The sequence below is a fragment of the Corvus kubaryi genome, unplaced genomic scaffold (genome assembly GCF_017639235.1).
Source record: "Corvus kubaryi isolate FWS band 111438036 unplaced genomic scaffold, C.kubaryi_AGA036_p1.0 37398, whole genome shotgun sequence".
Taxonomy (NCBI): domain Eukaryota; kingdom Metazoa; phylum Chordata; class Aves; order Passeriformes; family Corvidae; genus Corvus; species Corvus kubaryi.
The window spans coordinates 33,626,700-33,649,795 of NW_024581137.1; the positions used below are offsets into that span (position 1 = coordinate 33,626,700).

General features: G+C 40.9%; 1 protein-coding gene across 2 annotated transcripts; it reads left to right on the forward strand.

The window, feature by feature from the left end:
- Positions 1 to 1,712: 1,712 nt before the first annotated feature.
- Positions 1,713 to 21,079, forward strand: ASNS (asparagine synthetase (glutamine-hydrolyzing)). 2 transcript variants are annotated; one of them, XM_042043740.1, is made up of 12 exons: positions 1,713 to 1,999; positions 3,690 to 3,972; positions 7,174 to 7,411; positions 8,886 to 9,071; positions 9,375 to 9,476; positions 11,529 to 11,656; positions 12,423 to 12,549; positions 13,904 to 14,010; positions 15,033 to 15,133; positions 16,940 to 17,021; positions 17,290 to 17,445; positions 18,750 to 21,079. In XM_042043740.1, exons 2-12 carry the CDS (start codon positions 3,724 to 3,726, stop codon positions 18,957 to 18,959), a joined length of 1,686 nt encoding a protein of 561 aa, XP_041899674.1. In that variant the 5' UTR covers positions 1,713 to 1,999; positions 3,690 to 3,723; the 3' UTR covers positions 18,960 to 21,079. The 2 variants fall into 2 exon arrangements, with proteins under 2 accessions (XP_041899674.1, XP_041899675.1); XM_042043741.1 differs by lacking the exon at positions 1,713 to 1,999 and adding an exon at positions 3,144 to 3,164.
- Positions 21,080 to 23,096: the final 2,017 nt, after the last annotated feature.

Below are 23,096 nucleotides of genomic sequence, written 5' to 3' on the forward strand. Positions count from 1 at the left end.
CTGAGAGGGAAGATGTGACTTGAGAAGAACACAGGTGAGAGAGGTGTAATTACATCTAGTGCTGTCTGTGGATATGCTGAAAGAAAAGACTGGATATTGAAGAATGAGACTTAATATAAGCAGACTATAATGGGCTACTTGACAATAGTAGAGAAAAGGCCAAGGACATATCAGTTTTTTCTTGCACTTTTATAACTACCAAACACTAACATTGTCGATATTAAAAAACAGACCGTGTGCAGTATTTCTGCCAATAGTCCTATATATAACACCATCAACTTCATTAAAATTTGGCATTAAACATGCAAGACATAGTTAAATGCAGCAGTTATCCCTGTTATCCCCAGTTTTTAGAAGTGATAGTAAAAGGTAGGATAAACATGTGGCTGTTACCCAGTGCACCCTAAGGATGCAGGCTTAATGAGGACTTTAATGAGGACTTGGGAGGTTTTACTCTACCCTGGCTGTGCCTATCCAGCCTTACCAAGTCGCTTTCTGCAAGTCACTTCTCACTCTCCCCGCTTCGGTTTCTCCATTAAAAGATTTTTATTGTAGCAAATGGTTTGTGACTTACTATCATAAAGCACTGTATCAGACCTAGCTATGAACCAGGAATTCAACAGTTATGAACCATCAATGAAAATGCCCAGACCACAATTTGAGCCTAAGCAGACCCATCCAAAAATCTCTTCTGCATGGGGAAAAGAAGATGTAAAGAAAGGCTGCTTACAAAAGCCTCTGAAAAACAAAAAAACAACCCCCCAAAACAACCTAAGCTAGTACAAGGTTTGTCTACTATTTCCTGTAGCTTTCCAAAATGCAGAGTGACATTTCGATCTCTGGAAAAAACCTCAGGATATAAGGTGTTCCTCAGCACAACCATTCCTCTTCTGTGAGTGGTGACTCCATGTGCCATTGCACACACTTTAACTCTGCCCTTCCAGGCAGTGCACAGCTCTAGGAACTGCACACATGGCATATGCAGGCTGCCTGAGTTCAGGTGAAGTTGTACAGAACGGAAACGTCCTACATTTATTCCTGATCAGCACTGGATTCTACTTCTCATGCACAGGATTCTTCAATAGATGTTTCTTTCTGAAGCCTAAAAATATCCTTTTAATGGCTTCTTAAAGGTCCTTTTAAAATTCTACACACAGATCACACTCACTATTGACAAACTGCATGACCTGAAGAACTTCATGCACAGCACTGCAGTTTTACAGTAACTCCACTAAAGCTGCCTATGAAAGCACACTGCATGTGAATTACTAATTGCTCTCTTGAAGTATACATGGAGAATTCGGGTTTATATTTAGGACTTCACATCCTAATATTCAGAGTTGAATTTCATTTACTTTAGCACTCTCCAAGACAAATAGGCAAAACGGTCCAATAACGAAGTTCAGGTAAGCACCAAGATCCTGTTTTACCCATCGTGTCTATGATTCAGAACTTAGTTTTGCACAGAAAATCGTACGTCCTCGGCAAACGCTTCCAAAGGTGTGAGCTTCGCATGCACTCACCCCTCTCAAACCAAATAAAGGAGCTTTAAAGCAGTGCCATAGCTCTTCTCCCTGGACACCACACAAGGCACGCCTCGGAGTAGACCTGCAGGGACAGGATTTCTGATAGCTACAAATCGCCCGCCTGAGCCCGCAATACCCAGAGCGCCCAGCGGTGCCTGCCGGCGTACGCTTCCCCTCACAGCGGCCCGGGAAGGTGCCGGAGCCGGCACTGCTCGGCCTGCGAGCTCCTGCCCTGCCGCGGGGCGGCCCGGGCCGGCTGCAGATGGAGATACGGCTACGGGTGCGGGCCCGACCGTACTTCCCCCCGCCCCGCCAGCAGGCACGGCAGGACAAGGAGGCGCATGATGAAACTTCGCGGCGTGTTTCAACAGCAGCTGGCGGCGGGGGCGGAGCCGGCGCTGGCGGGAGCCGCCTCCTCCATCCTCCGCCGCGGCACGGACGGCGGCTCTGCGTGCGCCGGCGGCCAGCACCGGGTGAGGCAGCGGGGCGGGCGCGGTCCGGGGCCGTGCCGGGTAGGGCCGGGCGGAGGGGCTGCCGTCGGGGGCCTCCGGGGGAGCTGCCGCAGTACTCGGCCTCCTGCCGCCGGCTGGCGAGGAGGCGGCGGGCCCGGGATGCGCGGCAGCCGCTGGAGGAGGGGGCGGCCGTGTGGAGGGGCCCGAGGGGACCGGGTGCGCGCGCGGAGGGATCCTGCCCTGGGTGTCCGCTGGCGCCCGGGGACCGTGGGTTACCAGGAGGACGCTCCAGATGGTGGGAAAGCCCAGCTCCATGTGGTGAGGCTGAGGTCCGCAGCGCCATCGCTTGTCCAGATAGGAAAGATGTGGAGGGGGAGCAGTGTTGTTGCAGTGCCGCGCTCCCCTTGGCACGCCTTTTGCGTCCCCAGGGTCCCTGTAGCTGTAGGCTTTGTGGCTCCCTGAACCTTAACCCTAGTGGCCGCGTTGGGCTGATGTCTCCAGCGACATCACTTGATTTGGAGCTCCCCAGCTTCAGCCCAGCTGCGCTGTTAGGGTTAGGTTCAGAGAGCTACAAGGCCGGTGTGTATCTCCAGAGGCACCGGGGCTGCAGCAGAGTGCTAAGGGGAGCATGCCACTGCAACAGCACTGCTCCCTCCACAACTTTGCCAGCGGGGCCTGCTACGCTGCTGATGGGGAGCTCTCGTCTAAACCTATGCTCCTTTGGTTCGAAACAGTTCCCCCTTGTCCTGTCACTACAGGTCTTGCTAAAGAGCCTCCCTCTTTGTTATAAACCCCCTTTGTATGTAAAGGCGACAAACTGAAAGGACGGTTAATGTTTCTGCTCAGAGGATGTTACTTCAACGGATCATACTCTATGACCAGTAATGATTTGTTCTATTTGTCCTCTATTAAAAAAAAAAAAAGTCATAGACAGCCTTGCTGTATCTAAAGGTAAAATTGAAACGTAATTTCTTGCTGGCTAAGATTTGCTTATCATACTTTGAGCAAGCCAGGCTTTACTTCGTGTTAGTAAAGTCTGCTATTCTTTTGATCAGGCCTCTTGAAGGTTAAGTGATTAATAGCCTACATCTGTTATCTGTGGTTTTTAGGTATGTGGTGGATTGACTTTGGCTGGATGCCAGGTGCTCACCAAAGCACTCTATCAGTCCCTCTTCAGCAGGATGGGGTAAGGGGCAAGAAAATATAATGAAAAATAAAAAACATTACGGGTTGAGATAAAGGCGGTTTACTTAAGGAAAAGTGAGGATCATGCACAAGCAAAAGGAAAAAATAAAGATTTTATTCTCTCATTCCCATCAGCAAGTGATGTCCAGCCACTTCCTGGGAAGCAGGGCTTCAGCACATGTAGTAATTGCTCCCCCTTTATCCTCCTTTCCCTCTTTCCCTTAGGTTTTTATCTGGGCAGACATCAGATGTGGAATATCCCTTTGGATAGTTTGGGCCAGCTGTCCTGGCTATGTTGCTTCCCAAGATCCTGCTTGCCCCCTGCCTGCCCCTTCTGATGAGGGGGTAGTGTTGGTTTGCATTGATGCTGTGCAAGCACTGCTCAGCAGTAGCCAAAACAGTGCTGTGACACCAATACAAAACACAGCACTCTGAGGGCTGCTGAGGGGAAAATGCACTCCCTCCCGGCCAGACCCAATACACAGTGTCAGCTCTTGCTTACAGTGTTTGTGTCTCTATTGAACAGGTTCTCCACTTGCAGGTAGAACAAGAGCCTCACAATGTGTGGTATCTGGGCCCTGTTTGGGAGCGATGAATGCCTTTCTGTGCAGTGTCTAAGTGCCATGAAGATAGCGCATAGAGGTCCTGATGCATTTCGTTTTGAGAACGTCAATGGTTTCACCAACTGCTGTTTTGGTTTCCACCGCCTGGCGGTTGTTGATCAGTTATATGGTATGCAGCCTATCCGCGTGAAGAAATTCCCATACCTCTGGCTGTGTTACAATGGAGAAATCTACAATTTCAAACAGGTAAGTGTTGTATACATAATAAGGCAATTTAAAAAAAAATTATTTCTTTTTTTTTTTTTTTCAATTTCAAGACTAGTGGATATTCAGAACGTCTTTAAAATGTGTTGGACGAGAATATCAGAAAAAAATTTGAAAGTTAGCAAAGAACTAGTATTTAAAAGGAAGTAAATTGTCTCAGTGAGCTATGAATCTGGTAGCTTATTTAGCAACATACCTAATCTTTAATACTGAGAAATCGCTTTTTAATTGATAAGAAGGGCAGTAAATATTTGCATCTTCAGGTTTGTTCAGTTGAAAGTTAAGACACATTCCTCATTGTCTCTTTGGGAGGAGAATTCCAAGCCTCTTTCTCCCCTTCTTCTCTTTTCATAATACTAATGCTTTCAGACTGTCTTGCTCTTCAGTTGTTTTGGGTTGTAATTCTCCCAAGTTGTTGGGTATTGCATTCTTATTATTGCATCTCAATCTAGATGGGATATGTCACTTAAGATATAGTGATGCATAGTATGCATGCTTACGTATTTATATAAAAGCAACAAGCTTAGGGAGATGTTTCCAGTGTGCCACAAAAGTCCTTAGGTGTCTGCAGCAGAAGTCAGATTTTTTTGTGGGGTTTTTGAGAGTCACCTAAGTTTCTCAGGCACAAAACAAGCAGCAACTCTATTTAGTTCCTCAAGTTTCTAAATGTTCCTGATGGATGTGATGCTGTTGCTGAACACTGTCAGTGTTCCTCAGTCCCTGTGCTGAGATGTCCATACTGCCTGTGTTACTTGGCAAGATGATTCAGATCATCCAAATTTGATGTATAAAGCAGCTTAAAACTGTGTCTGCTTCTGAATCATGCTGAATGAATGTGTAAAATGTATCATATACTAAGTGTGGTATCATCAGAAACGTATGAATAATCTGAGAGATTATAGCATTTCTAATACTAATGTTACAACATCTCTAACGTCGCATTTTTTAAGACAAGTCAGGCTGCAGTCAGTCACATCAGTGACATCAGTAATGTCATTAGGAATTTGACTGAATAGGCAGGAGATTATATTTTTTTCCCCAGTCTTCAAGTATTTGGCTGTTTGAAGGGTGAGACTTTGCCCTGCAGTACATGTGAAATGTATTGTACCAACAGTCTGTATTACTTGCAGTGTTTTGCATTGTGGTTTTTCTGTGTTGAAAGCAGTTAAGAATTACTCTCAGTCATGCTATGCACCGTCCTAAGGGTACCTTAATTGTGCAACACCTGAATTCTACAGGAATTTGTTTGGTTGTTGTCACTACATTATGTACCCTCTTTCTTTATAATGAGATTTTTCTTTCAAGCTTGTGGCTGAAATCCTTTACCTAGGAAAGGATCATTGGTAAAACAGGTGCCTTCCTTAGGGTAATGACTTACTTATTTTAACATTGACTCAATTTGATCTAAGACTGCCCCATAAGTAACAATTAAAACCAAAGAACTTAAAATGTTAAAGCATTGTTTTTGTGGGGTTTCTTGGCTTGTTAGTTTTAATGAAACCCTCTCTTTCCCTCTGTTCTGTATGTATTGAAAGGACTTTTAAGAGTAGCACCAGAAGAACATGAAGAATAGTTGGTCTGACTTAAGTCTGGTGGCTAATTTCTTCCTCCCCCATTTTATATGCACAGGCAGAGTGAAGGGGCTAGTTTGAGGAATGGAGGAAGATTAGGCAGAAGGAAATTCTCTGCATAAAAAAACGCTGAGGAATTGCAGTGACTGCATAAGTAAACCGAAGATTATTTCCAAAGTACTTCACTCTGCAGAGATGTTGCACGTGTCTATGTGTTTTGAGTTCGGTGGTTTTTTTTAAACTGTGTTAGTGCTTCTGAAGACCAGTGCTTCTGCACTTCTGGCTAGTGCAGTTTGACATCCTCAGATAGAAGTGTTTCCCTGAAAACTTGCCTTAATGTGAATTGCTTAAGACTGCAGTGTCAGTCTCACTGCCTAAGAGATGATCCTGGGTAAAATTTTTGTAGTGGGTTGCCCCTGACTGGGTGCCAGGCACCCACCAAAGCTTTCCTCCAACAAGTGGACAGGGGAGAGAAAATACAACTTAAGTTTCATGAGTTGAGATAAGGACTGAGGGAGATCACTCACCAAATACTGTCATGGGTAAAACAGACTGAACTTGGGGAAATTAAATTAAATTGAATTTATTACCAACAAAATCAGAGTAGGATAATGAGAAATAAAACAAACCTTTAAAAAAACCCCTTCGCTCCACCTCTTCTGCCTTCCTGAGCTCTATCTTTTCTTCCCCAGCAGGAAAACAGAAAATGGGGGTTATGGTCAGTTTATCACATGATGCTCTGCCACTGCTGAAGGAGATTTCTTCCCCTGCTCCACTGTGGGGTCCCTCCCACAGGAGACAGTCCTCCACAAACTTCTTCAGCTTGAGTCTGTCCCACAGCAACAGTTCTCCACAGACTGCTTCAGTGTAGGTCAGTCTTCCATGGGGTGCTTGTCCTCCAGGCACAGCCTGCTCCAGGATGGGTTCCTCACAGGGTCACAAGCCCTACCAGGAGACCTGCTCCAGCATGGGCTCCTCTCTCCACAGGTTGGCAGGCCCCTGCCAGGACCCTGTTCCAGCATGGGTCTCCCACGGGTTCACAGCCCCCTCTCAGGCATCCACCTGCTCAGGCGTGGTGCTCCTCCACAGGCTGTGAGTGGATCTCTGCATCCCTGTGATCCTCCATGGGCTGCAACTCTGGCACCTGGAGCACCTCCTGCTCCTCCTTCTCCACAGACCTTGGTTGTCTGCAGGGCTTTTCCTCTCCACATATCCTCACCCCGCTCTTCTCTGGCTGTAATTACATCTGCACAGTAACTTTTCTTTCTTCTTAAATATGTTATCATCACAGAAGGATTACTATCATTCCTGATTGGCTGGGCCTTGGCCAGCGACGGGTCCATCCTGAAGCTGCCTGACATTGACTCTGCCAGATGTGGGGAACACTTCTGGCAGCTTCTCACAGAAGCCACCCTTGTAGTCCCTCCACTACCAAAGTTTGGCCACACAAACCCAGTACAGCTTTGAACGCAAAAGTTTTCCTTCTTTGGCAGAAATATTTATATAACTTCTAAAGTGTGATTTGACATACAAGATTATTCATATGAAACAATTACTAAGCAGCCAATGTTTGCAAATGGTTATTTATGTTTTTCTTTATATTTTTTCTTAGCTGGAGAAGCAGTTTGGATTTGACTTCCAAACATTAGTGGATGGTGAGGTTATCCTTCATCTATACAACAGAGGAGGAATAGAACAAACAGCATCCATGCTAGATGGTGTATTTGCTTTCATCCTTCTGGACACTGCAAACAGAAAAGTGTTTCTGGCAAGAGATACCTATGGAGTCAGACCACTGTTTAAGGTGCTGACTGATGATGGATTTTTGGGTGTCTGTTCTGAGGCAAAAGGTAAAGCCAGTTGTGTTTAGTGCCTAAATAATCTTAGGTATTGCTGTTGGAGACAAACTTCTTTGTCAGGCTTTTCTTCTTAGTATGAAGAGAAAATGAACTGTAAGTTCAGTAATATATGAGCTATACTTAGTAGTGTAAGAGCTACACATCATTAAAATAAGACATCCAAGATGTTTAATTGTCCTTAATATCTCTAAAATAACTTGCTTATTTAATGAGAATTCTTTGTGTTCTGGAGTTATAGCAGTATTGAATTCAAGATGTTTTATGTTAGGCCAAAGTTAAACATAGTCTATTGACTTAGACTAGACTTACGCTACAATAAATTATATTAGACTTTGGTCTTGGTGTTATGTAGTGAACTAAGTAATTATGCCAGAGAACTGCTAATCTGTAAAAGTCAGGAATTTTGAAACCCTCCTGAAATTTACTGCAGCATTGGGTAATTTCCCAGAATCACATACTTTATTTGATGATCATTTTTTTTTGTTTGAGATGACACATCACTGCGCTCTCTTTTGAAGTAATTATCTCTAGTCTTGGCACTATCATAAACAAATCCAAACAATATCAAAAGGGAGTGCCTAAAAGGCACTTTGGCTAAAATTGACTTTTATGATTATTTCTCTCCCATTTATTGTCTGTCTATTTTATTAGCAGACTCCAATGTTGACTCTTCTAATAGTAGTACTATGTAGTAATACTAAAAGCTGCACCATTTCTGTTGCTTGGGAAGGAAGAAGGGAAGGGAATGTTTTGGAGACTGTGTCCTATAACAATCACAGTGAATTACTGGTCAGTAATTCACTAACAACAAATTCTAACAAATTCTCTCTAACAACAATTCTGTGTCCCTTTTGAGGATGTCCTCAAGGGGCATCCAGGTGACCAGCAGGTGCAAAACATCCTCTTTCACGTGGGGAATGGAAATGAGGTTTGGCTACAGGTCTGATACCTGGCATTCAACAGCAGTGGAGTAGATCAGTTGAGAACTGATGAGTTTTGAAATCACTAAATAGATGTCAATTAAGCAATCACTACAATGATGTTGTTTTATTGCAAACCCCTTGTTAGCTTGGCTACACTTAATTTTAAACTCAAAATTAGTTTATAATTGTTATTCAGATTCTCTTAAGCATATTATACTTTGACCTGGACATCATGTAGTCAGTTAGAAAAGTGCTCTCCTAGTGCTCACAGGGATAAATTGCTACTTGCCAATTAGTAAAACTTGCTGGTTTACTTTCTCTGCTATCTGCCTCAGCTTGAGATGGCTCATCCTGCCAGAGGCAGAATCATGCTCTAGCCAGGACTGATGGTGACTCAAAAGGATATTTTTTTAATACCAGGTTTAGGATCCGGAGAAAATATTTGTATATAGTTTTAGTAGAGAGGCTGTTGAGTGAGGAATAATTTAACCATTTTAAGTCAAAAACTCTGACATTTTTCTTTTTTCCCATTTTATGTGTAGGACTTATCAACTTAAAGCATTCAACATCCTTAGGTTCTAAAGTGAAACCATTTCTTCCGGGTCATTATGAAGTGTTGGATTTAAAGCCCTCTGGCAAGGTTGCATCAGTGGAATTAGTAAAATTTCATAGCTGCAAAGATGAACCACTCCATGTTGCATGTGATACAGTGGAAGCTCTGCCTTCAGGTAGTACAGCAAAGATTTTACTCTGATTTAAAAGTGAAAAAAATCATAGTCTTTGAATGTAAAATTAGCTTTGATTGGTTTAAAAAGTACCATTTAAGAAAGAAAACAACCTGGAAGAACCTTTAAAATGTAGGGACTTTTGAATTGTTTTTGTAGGCAGTCATGTACAAAGATGGACTTGAGTGTCCCTGTTATCAAAGGAGATTCAGACAAACATCTTTGTTTCCTAGTTAGCATCATCCTGCAAAGTCTAAGTAACACTTTTTGGACATTTTTTGCCCTTCTCTTTTCTTTTTTGAGCAGGTTTTGACCTTGAAACGGTGAAAAGCAACATCCGTATTCTATTTGAAAATGCTGTTAGAAAACGTTTGATGGCTCACAGAAGGATTGGTTGTCTTCTGTCAGGTAAGTAGCAAGAACCACAGTGATTCTGTACCTTCTCTCTCTTTTCCCCATCCTCTACTAGTTAAAGGAAAATATATTGGCTGTTCTGCTGTGATGTACCTGAAGGGATCTGAATCTTCATTTGCATTTTAGAACAGGCAACAGAGAACTTGTTAGTTTGGAATAAAGTTTTCCAATTTACAAATACCTTGAAAGTCTTATGCTTTTAAAGTTTACTCTGGGCTGGGATCTTGGCTTATTGAGACACTGAGCATTTTAAAATAAGGCAAATAAATATAGTATTCCTATTGAAAATCACTCAATGTATTCTTAAATACATGAGATTTAGAGTTAGGTTGGTGTCTAAAAAGAAAATGTAATTATTACATTCACTTTGTGCAGATTGAACCTAGAAGAAAGCCTTGGCATGTTTCAGAAGCAGGAGGAAGTGAAATTCTTACTTGCCACCTTTGCTTTAGTCTTCATCCTAAACTTCCTTAATTTACCATATTACAGGAGACCATCTGGACCAAAATTATTTGCTACACTCTTTTGCAGATAAGGTAATAGCTTGTGGTACAGGAAGTTGTTCACTGACTTAACTGATCACTGTTGTGATCTGATGGTTCAGTGTTACAGAGGTACTTCACAGAAGTAAGGCTCTGTAACCATGGATCTGACACCTTATTTCCTGTGTTTGTGTAGCACTTGGTACTTGTGGCTGGAGTTCTGAAATGCTTTTCATGCATTCACTGAGCAACAGTAATTGCATTCATTTGTCATGAACCCTATTAAATGTGCATCTGAATGAGAGAACTGGCTAGGAGATACTGCTGGACCATTTCTTTACTATGCAATCATAAAAAGTAGGAAGAAGGTAAATTAAACAGGAAGATACACAGAGTTGGAAGATCTCAGTTTCAGTAAAAAAGCTTGTTTAAACCCCAAATTTCAAATATCAAATTAGAAGGCAGTCACCAGCTCCTCAGATGCACATGGAGGAAGCAGCAAAACTAAGTGCCCGTGCTGGTATAAATAATACCAGAGTATCTCAGTGCTTCAAAATTTTGAGTGTGCTTGGAACATCACAGAGAATTGCTTTTGTTTCCAATCACAGAGGGAATTCTTCAATTTCACAGTGAAAACTCGGGTTTTTATTTTCCTGATTTCCGCATCCTGAGCCCTCTGTTTTCTGTGCTCTCCTTTTCTCAGAATTTGCGTGTAATTTCGAAAGGAAATATTTTTTTTACAAGATAGCATCCCCACAAAGGGGATCAGGGTGGGAATTATTGCTAATGCACTTAGCTGAAGAAACACATGCAGACAATAGGAAAAAAAGAGAAGAGGGTTTTGCCTAATGCTTATCAGAACTGCAGGCAGATGTGGGCAAACAGGTACTGTGTTTTGCTCAGTACTTTGTAGGAGAACAGCAAGTAGAACTAGCCAAGGATTAGCAGAACTAGCTCACAATAATAAGAAGGTGGATCCTTAGAGTACATCTAGGGAGCTTGTGCATCTCTTGGTTTTATTTTTCGCTTGTTCTCCAAACTGTTCAAATCCTTTCACTCTGCTCTAGAAAGAAGAGGAGGGGAAAAAAAGAATGATTGGAGAAGAGTGGAACCCTTACACTAAACGTTTTGTTCTTTTACTTAATTCTGTTCTTTTACTTACTGCAAACAAAAAAAATCCATAGTCCTATCAGTAGGCTATCAAATGTGTAAGTGAGGGGAAGATAGGGAGTGGTTTTGAAATGAAGAATAAATCCCATTTTATCAGAGCTGAGAAGGGGCATAATCTCAAGTGGTACAATATGTTCAGTACACTTTCTGTTTATCTGAAAGAAGGAGTCCCACTGATGCTTCTGACACCAAAAGTACTAACAACTGTAACTGAAGATGTTCCATCATAGTTGCCTGATTCTTTTATTAAAGAGGTAAATGTGCACTTGTATGAGAAGTACCTTCACACAGCTTAAAAATGAAGCCCACTTACAGGATTCCAGTATCTAGATTCCTTAAGGGGAAAGCAAGACATCATTCAAACACCTAATCAGATGATTTGTTTTGTTGGCAGGGGGCTTAGATTCCAGTTTGGTTGCAGCCATTCTTCTGAAACTGATGAAAGAAATCAACGTTAATTATCCATTACAAACCTTTGCAATTGGAATGGAAAACAGTCCTGACTTACTTGCTGCCAGGAAGGTATCTTAAGCGTTGCTTTCAGTTTGTTCTGAGCTACTGAATGCTAAACAGTGTACATTAATGGTGCTAACTTCATGGTATGGCATTAATAGTAACCCTGCATATTCATTTATTGCTGTGATGTAGATCAGTTTGCAGTAAGTCATTTGGTACAACATTTGCTGCGTAATCTTACAAAAGAGGCAGCTGGAACCTTACCTGTTTTCTCTTGCATTTGGAAGACTTTCATGATGGAGTCCCTGTTGCATTGTTGCCAGAAGGATTGTACTTTGGACTTGTCTCAGTTCTCCCTCTGGGTTTTAGGGTAGATCTCCATGCTGTGGTTCCTATACTAAGGCATTTGTATATATGTTAAGTATTGTAAATTAATTATCAGTTTGCTGAATTAACAGCTTGGTACAAACCGTTTGGCATCTGGGGTACTGTGCAGGCTTTCATTACTTTTGTGCTGCTTTTTCCCTTAAGGGCAGATATCTGGAATATTTAGAGTCTCTACAGATTCTGTTAATGTTTTAGGCAAGCAGCTGGATGGTCTGTTGCAATCATGATTGAACACTGTAATTAAGGAGACGATGTTCTCTCTGGTGAACACATCAGTGCAAGTCAAAGAGCTGCTAAGTAATGTCTTTTCTTGATCTAATGTAATAATTTTCACTGTAGCAGAAGGGAACTGGTGCTTTCAATAAATGTTTTCTTTAAACACAATGTATGTTTATAAAATGTTTTAGTTGAAAAGTGATGCATTGTTTTGACTTCTTGCAAACAGGTGGCAGCACATATAGGCAGTGAACATCATGAAGTAATACTTAATACTGAAGAGGGGATTCAGGCAATAGAGGAGGTTATCTTCTCCTTGGAAACCTACGATATAACAACAATAAGAGCTTCTATTGGTAAGATTTTTTTAATGGCAATCTTTGGTTTATATCACCCAAATAAAATTTTATGCAAACCCACATGTTCATCTGCTAGATCCTTTAGCTGGCACAGAACCTGGGGACTGGGATTCCAAAGTTCTGCTCCCCAGTCTGATCTGTGATACCACACTGAGGCAAAAGCAGTTATTTGCAAGTCCCTGACTGCACAAAACAACTGTCAAGAACCGTTCTTGAAGCTTTGAGATGAAAAACAATTAGTTACATAAAGAAGAAACATTAGATCTGCAGGTCTAAGTTTTCTGCTCTAGTAAGTATGAACCTTGGAGGAAGGGGGAAATTCACAGGTTTTCTGAGGTATTGAATGTTATGATAGTATAACATAGTTACCCTTTCCTTGCGTATTTTTAATACTAACATGAAGTATTTATTACTGCTCTTTAGTAACATAGGTTTAGTAACACAGGTTCTTATAATGTATGTTTGATTCCAAGAAGTGAAGGAAGTCACCAGCAGCTTCTAACAAAGCAATGCCAGCCTGATAAGAGGGAAAAAGCCCCTAATCCAGTGGGCCTTTTGCGTAATGCAAGCTACAGCATTTTACCCAGTTAACCTTGTGTCATCCTAAAATGTCACAAAAGAGTTATGAAGCCAAATAGGCAGCACAGTTTTCGAAACTGAACTCCCTGCGTGGAATTTTGTCCATGAAGATGGGATTTAGCAATGTAAAATAATGAATGCATTTCTTTAAAAATTAGAGCAAACATTTTCTGTCATTTTTAATTTGTGATTTGCTGCTTAGCATAAGAAATAATGAACTAGATCCTTTTCATTAGATTTGTAATACTTTTGTTACAAAAGCGTGCCATTCAGAGAGATGCATTGAGTGGAAGGCATAATTCTGTTTAATAAATAAATCTTTACAAAAAAATTTGAAAAAAGGGCTTCATCCAGTTCAACTCTGTGGCAGAGAGTTAAACATCAACTTTTGCTTTTCTCCAAGGCTAGAAAGGTTCTTCGACACTGTACTGGAATTAATATGCTTAATTTCGTATTGGGTCGGAACAACTCCTGTGTGTGCTCCCACGGGAATCCTCCAGTGTTCCCAGGATCCTAAGTAGACACATCTTTCTGATATATTTGAGGGCCAAGTGTAAATACACAGTTCAGGTATATTTGCAGCACCAACTTAGTGTGGCTGTTGGTTGCTTTGAGTAAAAATGAGATGCTACTTTACATTAGTTGTTTGCTACAGAAGAAAGCAGTGTAGGAGACAAATTTCTAAAATGCTAAATTTAAAACTACTAGCTGTATGTATGTATGTATGTATGTAGATGTACTTTAATAACTTTATCCTTTTTTTTTTTTTAAGGTATGTATCTTGTCTCCAAATATATTCGGAAGAAAACAGACAGTGTGGTCATTTTTTCAGGAGAAGGATCAGATGAGCTGACACAAGGATATATATATTTCCATAAGGTAAGTACATTCACTATAGAGAATGCCCTTGAGTTGCTTGTTCTGCCTTTCAACAGAACATCTCTGAGATTTCAAGGTGTGATGTTTGAGAGTTGTCACAACTGTATATTTGTTGAGTTTTTCTTCTGGGGTGGCTTAAAATCCAAGAGATCATGTCAGACATCATAATGACCTAAAAAATAGCTTTCTTAATTGTAGGTTATGGGTTTCGGGGTTCAGTCGGGACGGCCGGACGTAGACGGATGGAGATCTCTATAGGCAGGTCTTGGGACACAGTCGGTTTATTGTAAAGGGCGTGGGTATTGGGGCACTGCTCAGAGCTGCTAGACTCAGCTCTGAGCAGGCCCAAGAGAGTAAGCAGGTGAGAGAGAGAGAGAGGGTGTAAGAGCAAGAGTGGAAGTAAGAGTAGAAGTGGAAGAGAGGAATAGAGAAGAGAGAATCAGAATGTCTGAAGTCCTGGTTACAATACAATAAATCATCTTCTGTACTGAATATTCTAATTGTCACTAACCAATCTAATACAAGATACAAATCCTATAGCATTTACATACAGCCTATAAGAGTTCTTATATTACCATAGAGTGTTACATCTTAACTTCTAAAAACTACTCTTTGGACCCCTTCTGCTGAGCTAGTAGGGTCTGCTCTGACCCTTGGACCTGTTTGCAAGCAGAGGGTATTGTTTCATCAAGAGGGGATTACTTCAGTGGCCATACCATTGTTTTCTAGTTGTTCAGTAACTAAGACCTGGTATTTCAAAAGTGGCTTTCATTTCGATGTTGCCTGTAGTTTTCATATTCCCAAAATCTTTTGTCAGGCAATCGTATTTCCAAGGTTTTCCTGTTTCATCTTTCCCAACACTTAATCTTCAGCAATTCCTGAGACTGTTATTTCTTGTACGTAGTTTTTGCTGAGTTTGAGATCACTTGGTGGTCCTACAATTCAAATGTAGGGCAGCCAGCAATGGTTGCCTCAGTGCAGCCGTATTCCACCTGTGTGCTCCATGCTGTGTTTGTTTTCAGGCGCCGTCTCCCGAGGAAGCTGCAGAAGAGAGTGAGAGGCTTCTGAAAGAGCTCTACCTGTTTGATGTACTTCGTGCAGACAGAACTACTGCAGCACATGGGTAAAATATATTCCCTTGGATGCTGAGCACTCATAACTTAAAACCAAAGAAGATTAGGCAGGAAAAGGCTGCTGAGGATTTGTATGCCAACATGAAGTTGTAGCCTGAAGGAATTTGAAAGCACACTGCCAGATTTAATCTGATCTGTGACTATAGGGCCCACTGTGTTGCCAACTGAAATATTTTTTTTGTCTGGGACTGTACTGGTCTTTACAGAAGCAGTGAATTAGAAATACAAATATTCAGAGTTAAGGAGGGAAGGCAAACTTGTATTTGACTTTGGGGTCTTTGGAGGTTTAGACAAAGAGGAATCTTGAACCCGATGATCATCAGTACTAAAACAACATACTGAAAAGAGAAAAGTATGTGCATTAGTCAGATAGCTGACTGTAATAAAGAGGTATCAGTATACAATCTGTGTAACTGATACCTTAAAGAATCTCCAAATTGAGCGCTGTAGAAAATAGTATTGTTTTACTAAACAGAAGCATTTTACTAAAATAAATACATTAATTAAACCGAGAATAATGTTGGAAAGCTGTCTATAGATAAGAAAAAGATGGTACCTTTGGCAAAGCAAACGACTTAGCTATTGGGAAGCTTTTGTTGTATATTGATCCCACCACAAAATGACTTGCCCAGCTTTTTACAATTTTCTTATGTTTCTCTTTCCTATTAAAAAGTTGGGTAAAGTGCTGGAGAACTGCCATTTGCCTCATAATTTGTTTCATGCTTAAAATTTTCACCACACTTGAAAGGCTGTTTAATATCACATGCTGGCTGCTTTTGTTTTCCTTTGGTCCCTGCTGCACAGCACTGCTAGGAAGAAAGAACCCTCATTAACAAATTAAAACAGAATTTAAGGAGTTCAGATTTTTGGAGAAAAGGGAGAGGAACTAAGAGTAGAGAGGAAAGGATGAAATTACCATTATCAGTTAGGAGCAAGAATAACTATAAGGAAAGACTTGCAGTGCAAATCTTGTCAGTATATGGAGAAATGGAGCCCTCAGTATCTGATTACTGAATACTCAGTATTGGGTTCATTTGGGGTTTTTTTGGAAAGGTGGGTATTACTTGAGGTAGCTGAAGCTTTTTATCACAGTAGAAACTAAAGAGACAATGAAATTACTAGGGTGCAGTATAACATCTTTCACTTGTGAAGCTGGACAGCATAATGTCTCTTGAGGAGACACACTGAGAGGGGTTCTTTCTGTTGAAGATGCAGTTACTGTCATTTTTTTGTTGTCTTCTGTGTCCTTAGAAGCTGTGGTATACAAAAGTGGGAAGGCTTTGTATGTGTGTATCTGCCACTGGTATAGGAGAGAACTAGTGTGAATGCTGTAGGGCTCCTTTTTGTTGTTTCTTGAAAACACAAACAAATGTAGATTTCAGAAATGACAGCAGAAGTCCTTGCTTGGTTCTGTGATATGTTTACAAATGCTGATGCACTCCTAGTGAGTGACTTGGTAGTTCTCTGAGAGGATTTTTAAAATGTGCTTTTGCATACGTGTTGCAATGGTTGTTGCAGATCCTGTAGGACTGTAATCTGTAAATTCAGGGCACTATAAACTGCCCAGCATATGGCATTATAAAACATCATAGTCTTTAATCTGTGTAGACCATACACTTTACAAATTGGTGAATTAGAATCTGGTAGTCGTAAATATGCAAGTGAAATTTCTTCTAAGTAAAAGCAGAACCTGGTGTTTATGTGAAAGACAGGGAAAGCTTAGCTGCTGTGGAATTTGTAAGTAGATGACTTGTTGGATTAATTCAGTATCTTTTCTATTTATTCCCCCTGCTTAGTCTTGAACTGAGAGTCCCATTTTTGGATCATCGGTTTACTTCTTATTATTTATCTCTGCCAGCAGAACTGCGAATCCCAAAGGTATGTAAAACTAGGGTTGGATGCAAGTGAAAGTTTACAAATTCACTGATACATGTTCTAAGCATGACCAGATTGCTGAATTAGATGGTTAAGTCCTCCACCCAAAATCAAGCATGCTCTTAAAGTACTTTACTGAATTGTTGGGCTACTGGGAACCCTTTTCTGAGCAAAACTTCTGAAGGGAAACTATTTCATAAGTGTTTAAATCCAGATCTTTGCACTACAATTCCTGAGACTCATGACATTGTTTTTTTTGTTCTGGAAACAGAATGGAATTGAAAAATACCTCTTAAGATTGTCGTTTGAAGATTCCAATTTACTTCCCAAAGAAATTCTCTGGAGACCCAAAGAAGCTTTCAGTGATGGTATAGCATCAGTAAAGAAGTCCTGGTTTTCCATTCTTCAGGACTATATTGATCAACAGGTACAATACCACTTTTTTTCCTTTCTCACTTAGGTCTGTTAGGTATGGTTGCCAATGGGAGGCAGCTCACATGCTTAGTTGAGAGAATAAATCTGGGTATAACAGTTAACTTGAGCTTCCTGGTGGAGGAGTAAGATAAATCTTAATCAGTGTGCTTCTAGATATCTGAGTTGGTTAAAGGCATTCGTGATCCTAGTTACAAAGAAATGTTAGACCCTGCCAGAAATGACTGTATGAGGAAATGAACATCATTTAAGTGTCTGGATTGCAAATTAGATTGTGCATCAACAAACACAATTTCTGTGTTACGGGCAAAGCAGCTGCTTCAGCTGAAGGCACTTGCATGAACTTACTCTGCAGCTGAGTAACAACATAATGACTTTATAATGTACTTTCTCGTTTGCGTCATTAGTTTTTCAAAGCTGTCCCTAGCTAAGCCTTTTTGCTTTTTAAAGCCTCTGCTTGCGTTGTTAACCAGTGAAGACTTACAGCATTTTGACTCTGTACAAGGGATAATCCTCTCTGGAGTGTAGAGGTAGTTTAATCATGGAGAGGAAGGAATAACACCCTATTTACAGCAGAGCTCCATAACATGGAAATATGTGTAGTCAAGCCTGTTGATGGGAGCTTGTCTGTCCTACCACCAACTCTGTGTTCCCCATTTTCTTTCTGTGCTTCCTCAGGCAAGAAAGTAGTTGGGTCAGGCAACAGTGTTGTGCTGCCTGCTCTGAGCCTGTATTGCTGTAGGAGCAGCAGATCTATTTCACAGAGATGAAAAGTTAGGCAGCATGTTGGCAGTGGAAGCTGCTCATTGAAATTCCCTCAACTGGTGCAACTATTCATCCTCCCTTTCTCAGCCAACTTAGCAACTGCAGGTGTCTTTGCCTCTGCATCCCAGGTCTTTTTTTGCTAAGAGTGTGGTTATACAAAGTCACCTGTTCCCCAAGCTATGAAAACAACCTAGGAAGCCACTTACAGGGCAAAATGACTGTGTTAAGTTTTTCAACTTGTTTCACAGCAAAGGAAGGGTAGGAAAGAAATGTTTGTGACCTCACTAACAAAGGTGGTTGTGACCCAGAGAAATGGGCTTCCGTTATCATGCAGAGAAATACCAACAGCGCTGGAAATACATTTGCATATTCATAAAGATCAAGTGAACCTGTGACAGGTCAAACCTGTGCCTCTAGAATAGACTTTTTTTTTTTTTTTTTCAAAACTGGACATTCAGTGGTGGGTGAATCCTTGTGTGTCTTTAAAAGTTGAAGATATTTGCAGCTTAACTTGAGTTTTGCTTATGTCTGTAGGTTGATGACCTTTTACTGGAGAAGGCAGCAGAGAAATATCCTTTCAATCCTCCTAAAACAAAAGAAAGTTATTACTACCGCCAGATCTTTGAAAAGCACTACTGCGGGCGGAGCAGCTGGCTGCCCCACTACTGGATGCCAAGATGGGTTAAAGCTACTGATCCTTCTGCACGCACATTGAAGCATTACAAGTCGGATACCCAAGAATAGGCTGTTCAAATAATCCCCCAATAAAAGTGCTACAAGCGTTTTGTGTGCACTCTGCTTTAAGAAAACCAAACAAATTATGCAAACCTAAAGCTTAAATCATCTTTAAGATGTACTTTGACAATGCTATTGGAAATGACAGCTTTCTGTTGTTAATGTACTATTAAAAACTTATGCTGCTGTACCAAACCTTTGTAATTCATGGGAAAATACTTTCTGGACAAGGGACTACTTTATTTGACAGCTCTGTTCCTTATGTAACCTTGATGGTATTAATTTTCCTTGAAGTCATTTAATATATTTTAATGTGAGCTCTGTTTTGAGGACTTCAGTCAGGCTGAGGGATGCAAACTGCTGCTGACCCTCTGAGCAAAGGGGAATTGGACCCTTGCTATCTAGTGATTTGTGTTCCTGTCTGTGGGACTTGGATAGTCTCTATATTATTCTATTCTGAATGTCCTTCTACACACTCCTGAAAACCTTGGTCTAGTTTTGAAAAAGTATTTAGATACTCATAGCTATGCAGAGATGCTTACTATAGTTTATAATAGGGGTGGTGCTGGGTGTTAATTAAAAGAATGGCAACCTTATTTTTTACTGTGAAGCCACCAGTTGGCTGTTCTGTAAAGAACAGTTGAAAGACTGTTATCAAAGAGCAGAATAGATAAGAGAAGCCAAGTTATGTCTTTGTTTCTAACTCAAGGAATTCCATTTTTTAATGTATTTATTATTCTTGAAAAAATCGTGTTAACTGGGTGAAGTGTATCAGTCTGATGAAAATTGCATGAATAAGTATTTTAAGAAATTTTTCATTTGTTGTGAGAGTTTTCCCACCCATATGATGAAAGGGTCGACTGCTGCTGCTGAACTGCATGTGGCTGACTGTGGGTGAACTGAACCTGTCAGCCATAGACTCTAGTTGGACAAAACATCGCTGACAACAATGGGATCAGGCACCTTGCTTGGAAAAATGGGGGAAAAGCTGCTTCAGAAATCACAAGAACTTCTAATACTCTACTGAAAAAAACCCTGATTTTTTACCCAAGACAACTTTTTATTAACTTCTTAGTTGTGGGTGTTACTTTTGTGAAGGTAACTTAAATATAAGGGTGGTCAAGAAGTATGTATGTGTGCCGCAGATTGACTTGATTAGCATCATGCTCTTTATGAAAACAAGTCTGCTTTATTGTCCCTCTTGACTAGGAGACCAAAGCCATTTTTTATTTAAAAGATACAATATAAGCTGTTCTGATTTAAAACCTTCATAAAATGACTGGTTGTCTGTTTGTTGCTCCACCCTAATCCTGCATTTGAGTCTCTATCCCAGAAACTTTACTGAAACCTTTTGGTGGCACCACTGCACTTGAGAGCTGTCTGTAATATGTTCCTGCAGCTTTCTTCACTTAAGGGCCATGTGCTTGTCTTTTTGGATGTCTTTGAAGCAGTAATGGATATTTTGATTTGAGAGAGGAGTTTAGAGTATGCGGTTAGGTACTGATTTGTAAAGATAAGATTTACTACTCACTGTAAACTTCCAAGACTGAGGTAAGAAAACAGCATTTGCCCGAAGTGAAAATAGGCTAAACACATTTTGGGGTCACTGCTCAAATATACTTTCTGCTGCAACCTTGCAGCAGTCGAGGAAATCCAGCTAAATTTTTAAAAATTCCTAATACATTGGAGGTTTATATATCAGGGCAATATTCTAGACTGATGATTCAGTTATTTTAGCTTTTTACTGATGTGCAGAGGAAGAATACAGTATTTGCTGCCTCGTTAAAGGTCTTTTGAGTGTAAAATCCATTCATTCCTTCTCCATGTATGGAATTCTACAGCCTTTTTGGTTTCTGGGATACTATATTTTCTCTTTTTATCCTTTAAAATAAAAATTGAGGCCAAAAAAAGACAAAACAAAAAAGAAAATGTAAGACAAAAAACATTCGGCTACTCTGGATCATCTGTTAGCTACATGATGTTTGTAGTTTGTCACAGGAGGGAACGGGATGCAGATCCAGGGTGCACTGCTGTCTTGTCTAGTTTTCCTCTAGCTTTATTCCTGATGTGGTAGCCTCTTTTTCTCACTCTGTTTCTTTTGAATAAAATTAAGCTGGACTGTTCTGACAGCTTGAGTGTATTGGTTTGAGTATTGTGTCAGATGGGGATGGGGAAGGCAGAGATGAGTAGTTGCTTGTCTTGCAGGACTGTAGGGTTCTTGCAAAGTGGCTAAAAGAATGTATGGAGTTTTTCATTGATTTGAGGTGGTTTTGTTTTAATTTGAATTAAGTAATTAAATTTGGTTTTCCCGGCAATCTTTCCTTCTTTTGAAGGAGAAATTAACAGTTCCAAAGAGAGCAGAGCAGGGTATGAGACCTACCAGGTGCTTAAGGTTGCCCAGTGATGCCCATGCCCTTCATCTTTTTAATGAAGCCTATGTGCTGTTTCAGCCTCCTATTGGTTGGTTGTGTGGAGCCTCACTGACTGTGCCACATCCCAGTGTCCCTGACAGTGGCTCTCTAGAGAAGCTCCCCAGTACAAACCAGCATGTAAGATCCAGGGAACACTTGGCAGGACTTTAGGGACCCTTAGTGCATTGGTCAGAGATTTTTGTGTGGGATGGTTTGAAATTATGTAAAATTTTTGGAACTGTGTTTAAAATCACAGAAAAGTGTAAAAGCAGCCTATTTTAATTAGAGTCTTTGGAGGGGTGGACTTAGTTTGTTCTGATACAGACCTAATTTCCGATTCCCATTAACAGAAGTTGTGGAAGGAGGATTTGATACAAGGTAGGCCTGTGTTTGAGCTGGCTTTTGAACAGTCTCTCCAAAGGAGAGAGTGGCTGCAGTGTGGGAGAGGCTGCTTATTTCTGTAACGAGTTACACTGTGTTCCTCAGCGCCTCTCCATGGGATAGCCAAAGCGCATGCATCACCTGCACCATGCAGGTTCCTCATTTTGGAACTTTGGGGCCTGTTGCTTTTTATTTATGTGTCTTCGTCGACATTGTGGTTGATGGAAAGGCTGCAGTTAGGAAAGTCTTAGAAAGTTTTGTGTGAGCCTGACTCTGGATGCAGGTAACGCACACAATTGTAATTATTTTTATTTAATAATATCAATTTATTTTAATTTAAAAGAGTAATTTTAATTTTTTCTTTACAAAGCTTGTTCCCAGGAAATGGACAAAGAAGAATGAAGCAGAGAGGTGGTCTTTGCTGCTGTGCTGTCCTGCGAGTTGGTAGGGGTTAATAGCTAGGGGAGGTGGTACATTAACAGCTGCTTTCTAAGACCTGTTTGTGGTCTTTCACCCACCCGTCTCTGTAGTGCCCCTTTCCATCTTTTTGTTGCCTGGAAACTCTTTCAATAAGAGAACTGGCTGGGCAACCAGTTTTTTCCAGCGCTATGCTCAGGTGTGGATCTTTCAGTCATCGTATGAGCTACAACAAAAGAGGTTGACTACTCTGGAGTCCACCTGACTCTTGTGTTTCTTGCATGCAAGCGAGTCAGGGCTGATTCTGTCCCCTGTTTTGTGTCCCGGGAAGCCAACGGGCGGCCACGTTTCTCTCAGCATGACACAAAGAGTCTGTCAAAATTTGGATTCGGATCGAGAAGTTGCTTCCGGGATGATTTAATTTTTTTTCCTAATTTCCTTTTTCTAGCCGGCAGATGGCAGCCTCTATTTAGCTCGTCCTTGCAAATGAGCTCCTCATCCCTGGGGAAGATGCTCTCCATCCTGCTCTCCTTCCCGCTCTCTTTCTGCTTTTAGTATCTTCCTTCACAAACGCTTGTCACTGGGATTTGTGCGTGAGCTTAATGGAATTTAATAAGTACTTGATTAGAATAAGGATAAAGCCAAGCATGAAATAAAACGCTTTCAATTTGGTCTTGCTCAAAAGATGTTGTGCAGAGCTTCTCATGCTGGTTCTGCAGTTAAGGCAGCAGCTAACAGTTGAATTGCATTAGTATTGAAGGCATTCAATATTGAATTTAGAGATAATTCAAAACTAGTTATATTAAAAATCAGTAATGTGAGTTGGAACAAGTAAAAAATGTCAGTTCTAGGGAAGATGGAAGACAATACCAGACTAGGGAATAAGCAGAGTTAATTTTACCTCTGAAGTTGCTAGGGTTTTTAGTTTTTCCTTTTT

What these genes read in the sequence shown, in the direction of transcription:
- ASNS (XM_042043740.1), top strand. Translation starts at nt 3,724, where the DNA reads ATGTGTGGTATCTGGGCCCTGTTTGGGAGCGATGAATGCCTTTCTGTG. An exon ending in ACTTACTTGCTGCCAGGAAG is followed by an intron (nt 11,657 to 12,422) that starts GTATCTTAAGCG and finishes TCTTGCAAACAG; the next exon opens with GTGGCAGCACATATAGGCAG. An exon ending in AGGACTATATTGATCAACAG is followed by an intron (nt 17,446 to 18,749) that starts GTACAATACCAC and finishes TTATGTCTGTAG; the next exon opens with GTTGATGACCTTTTACTGGA.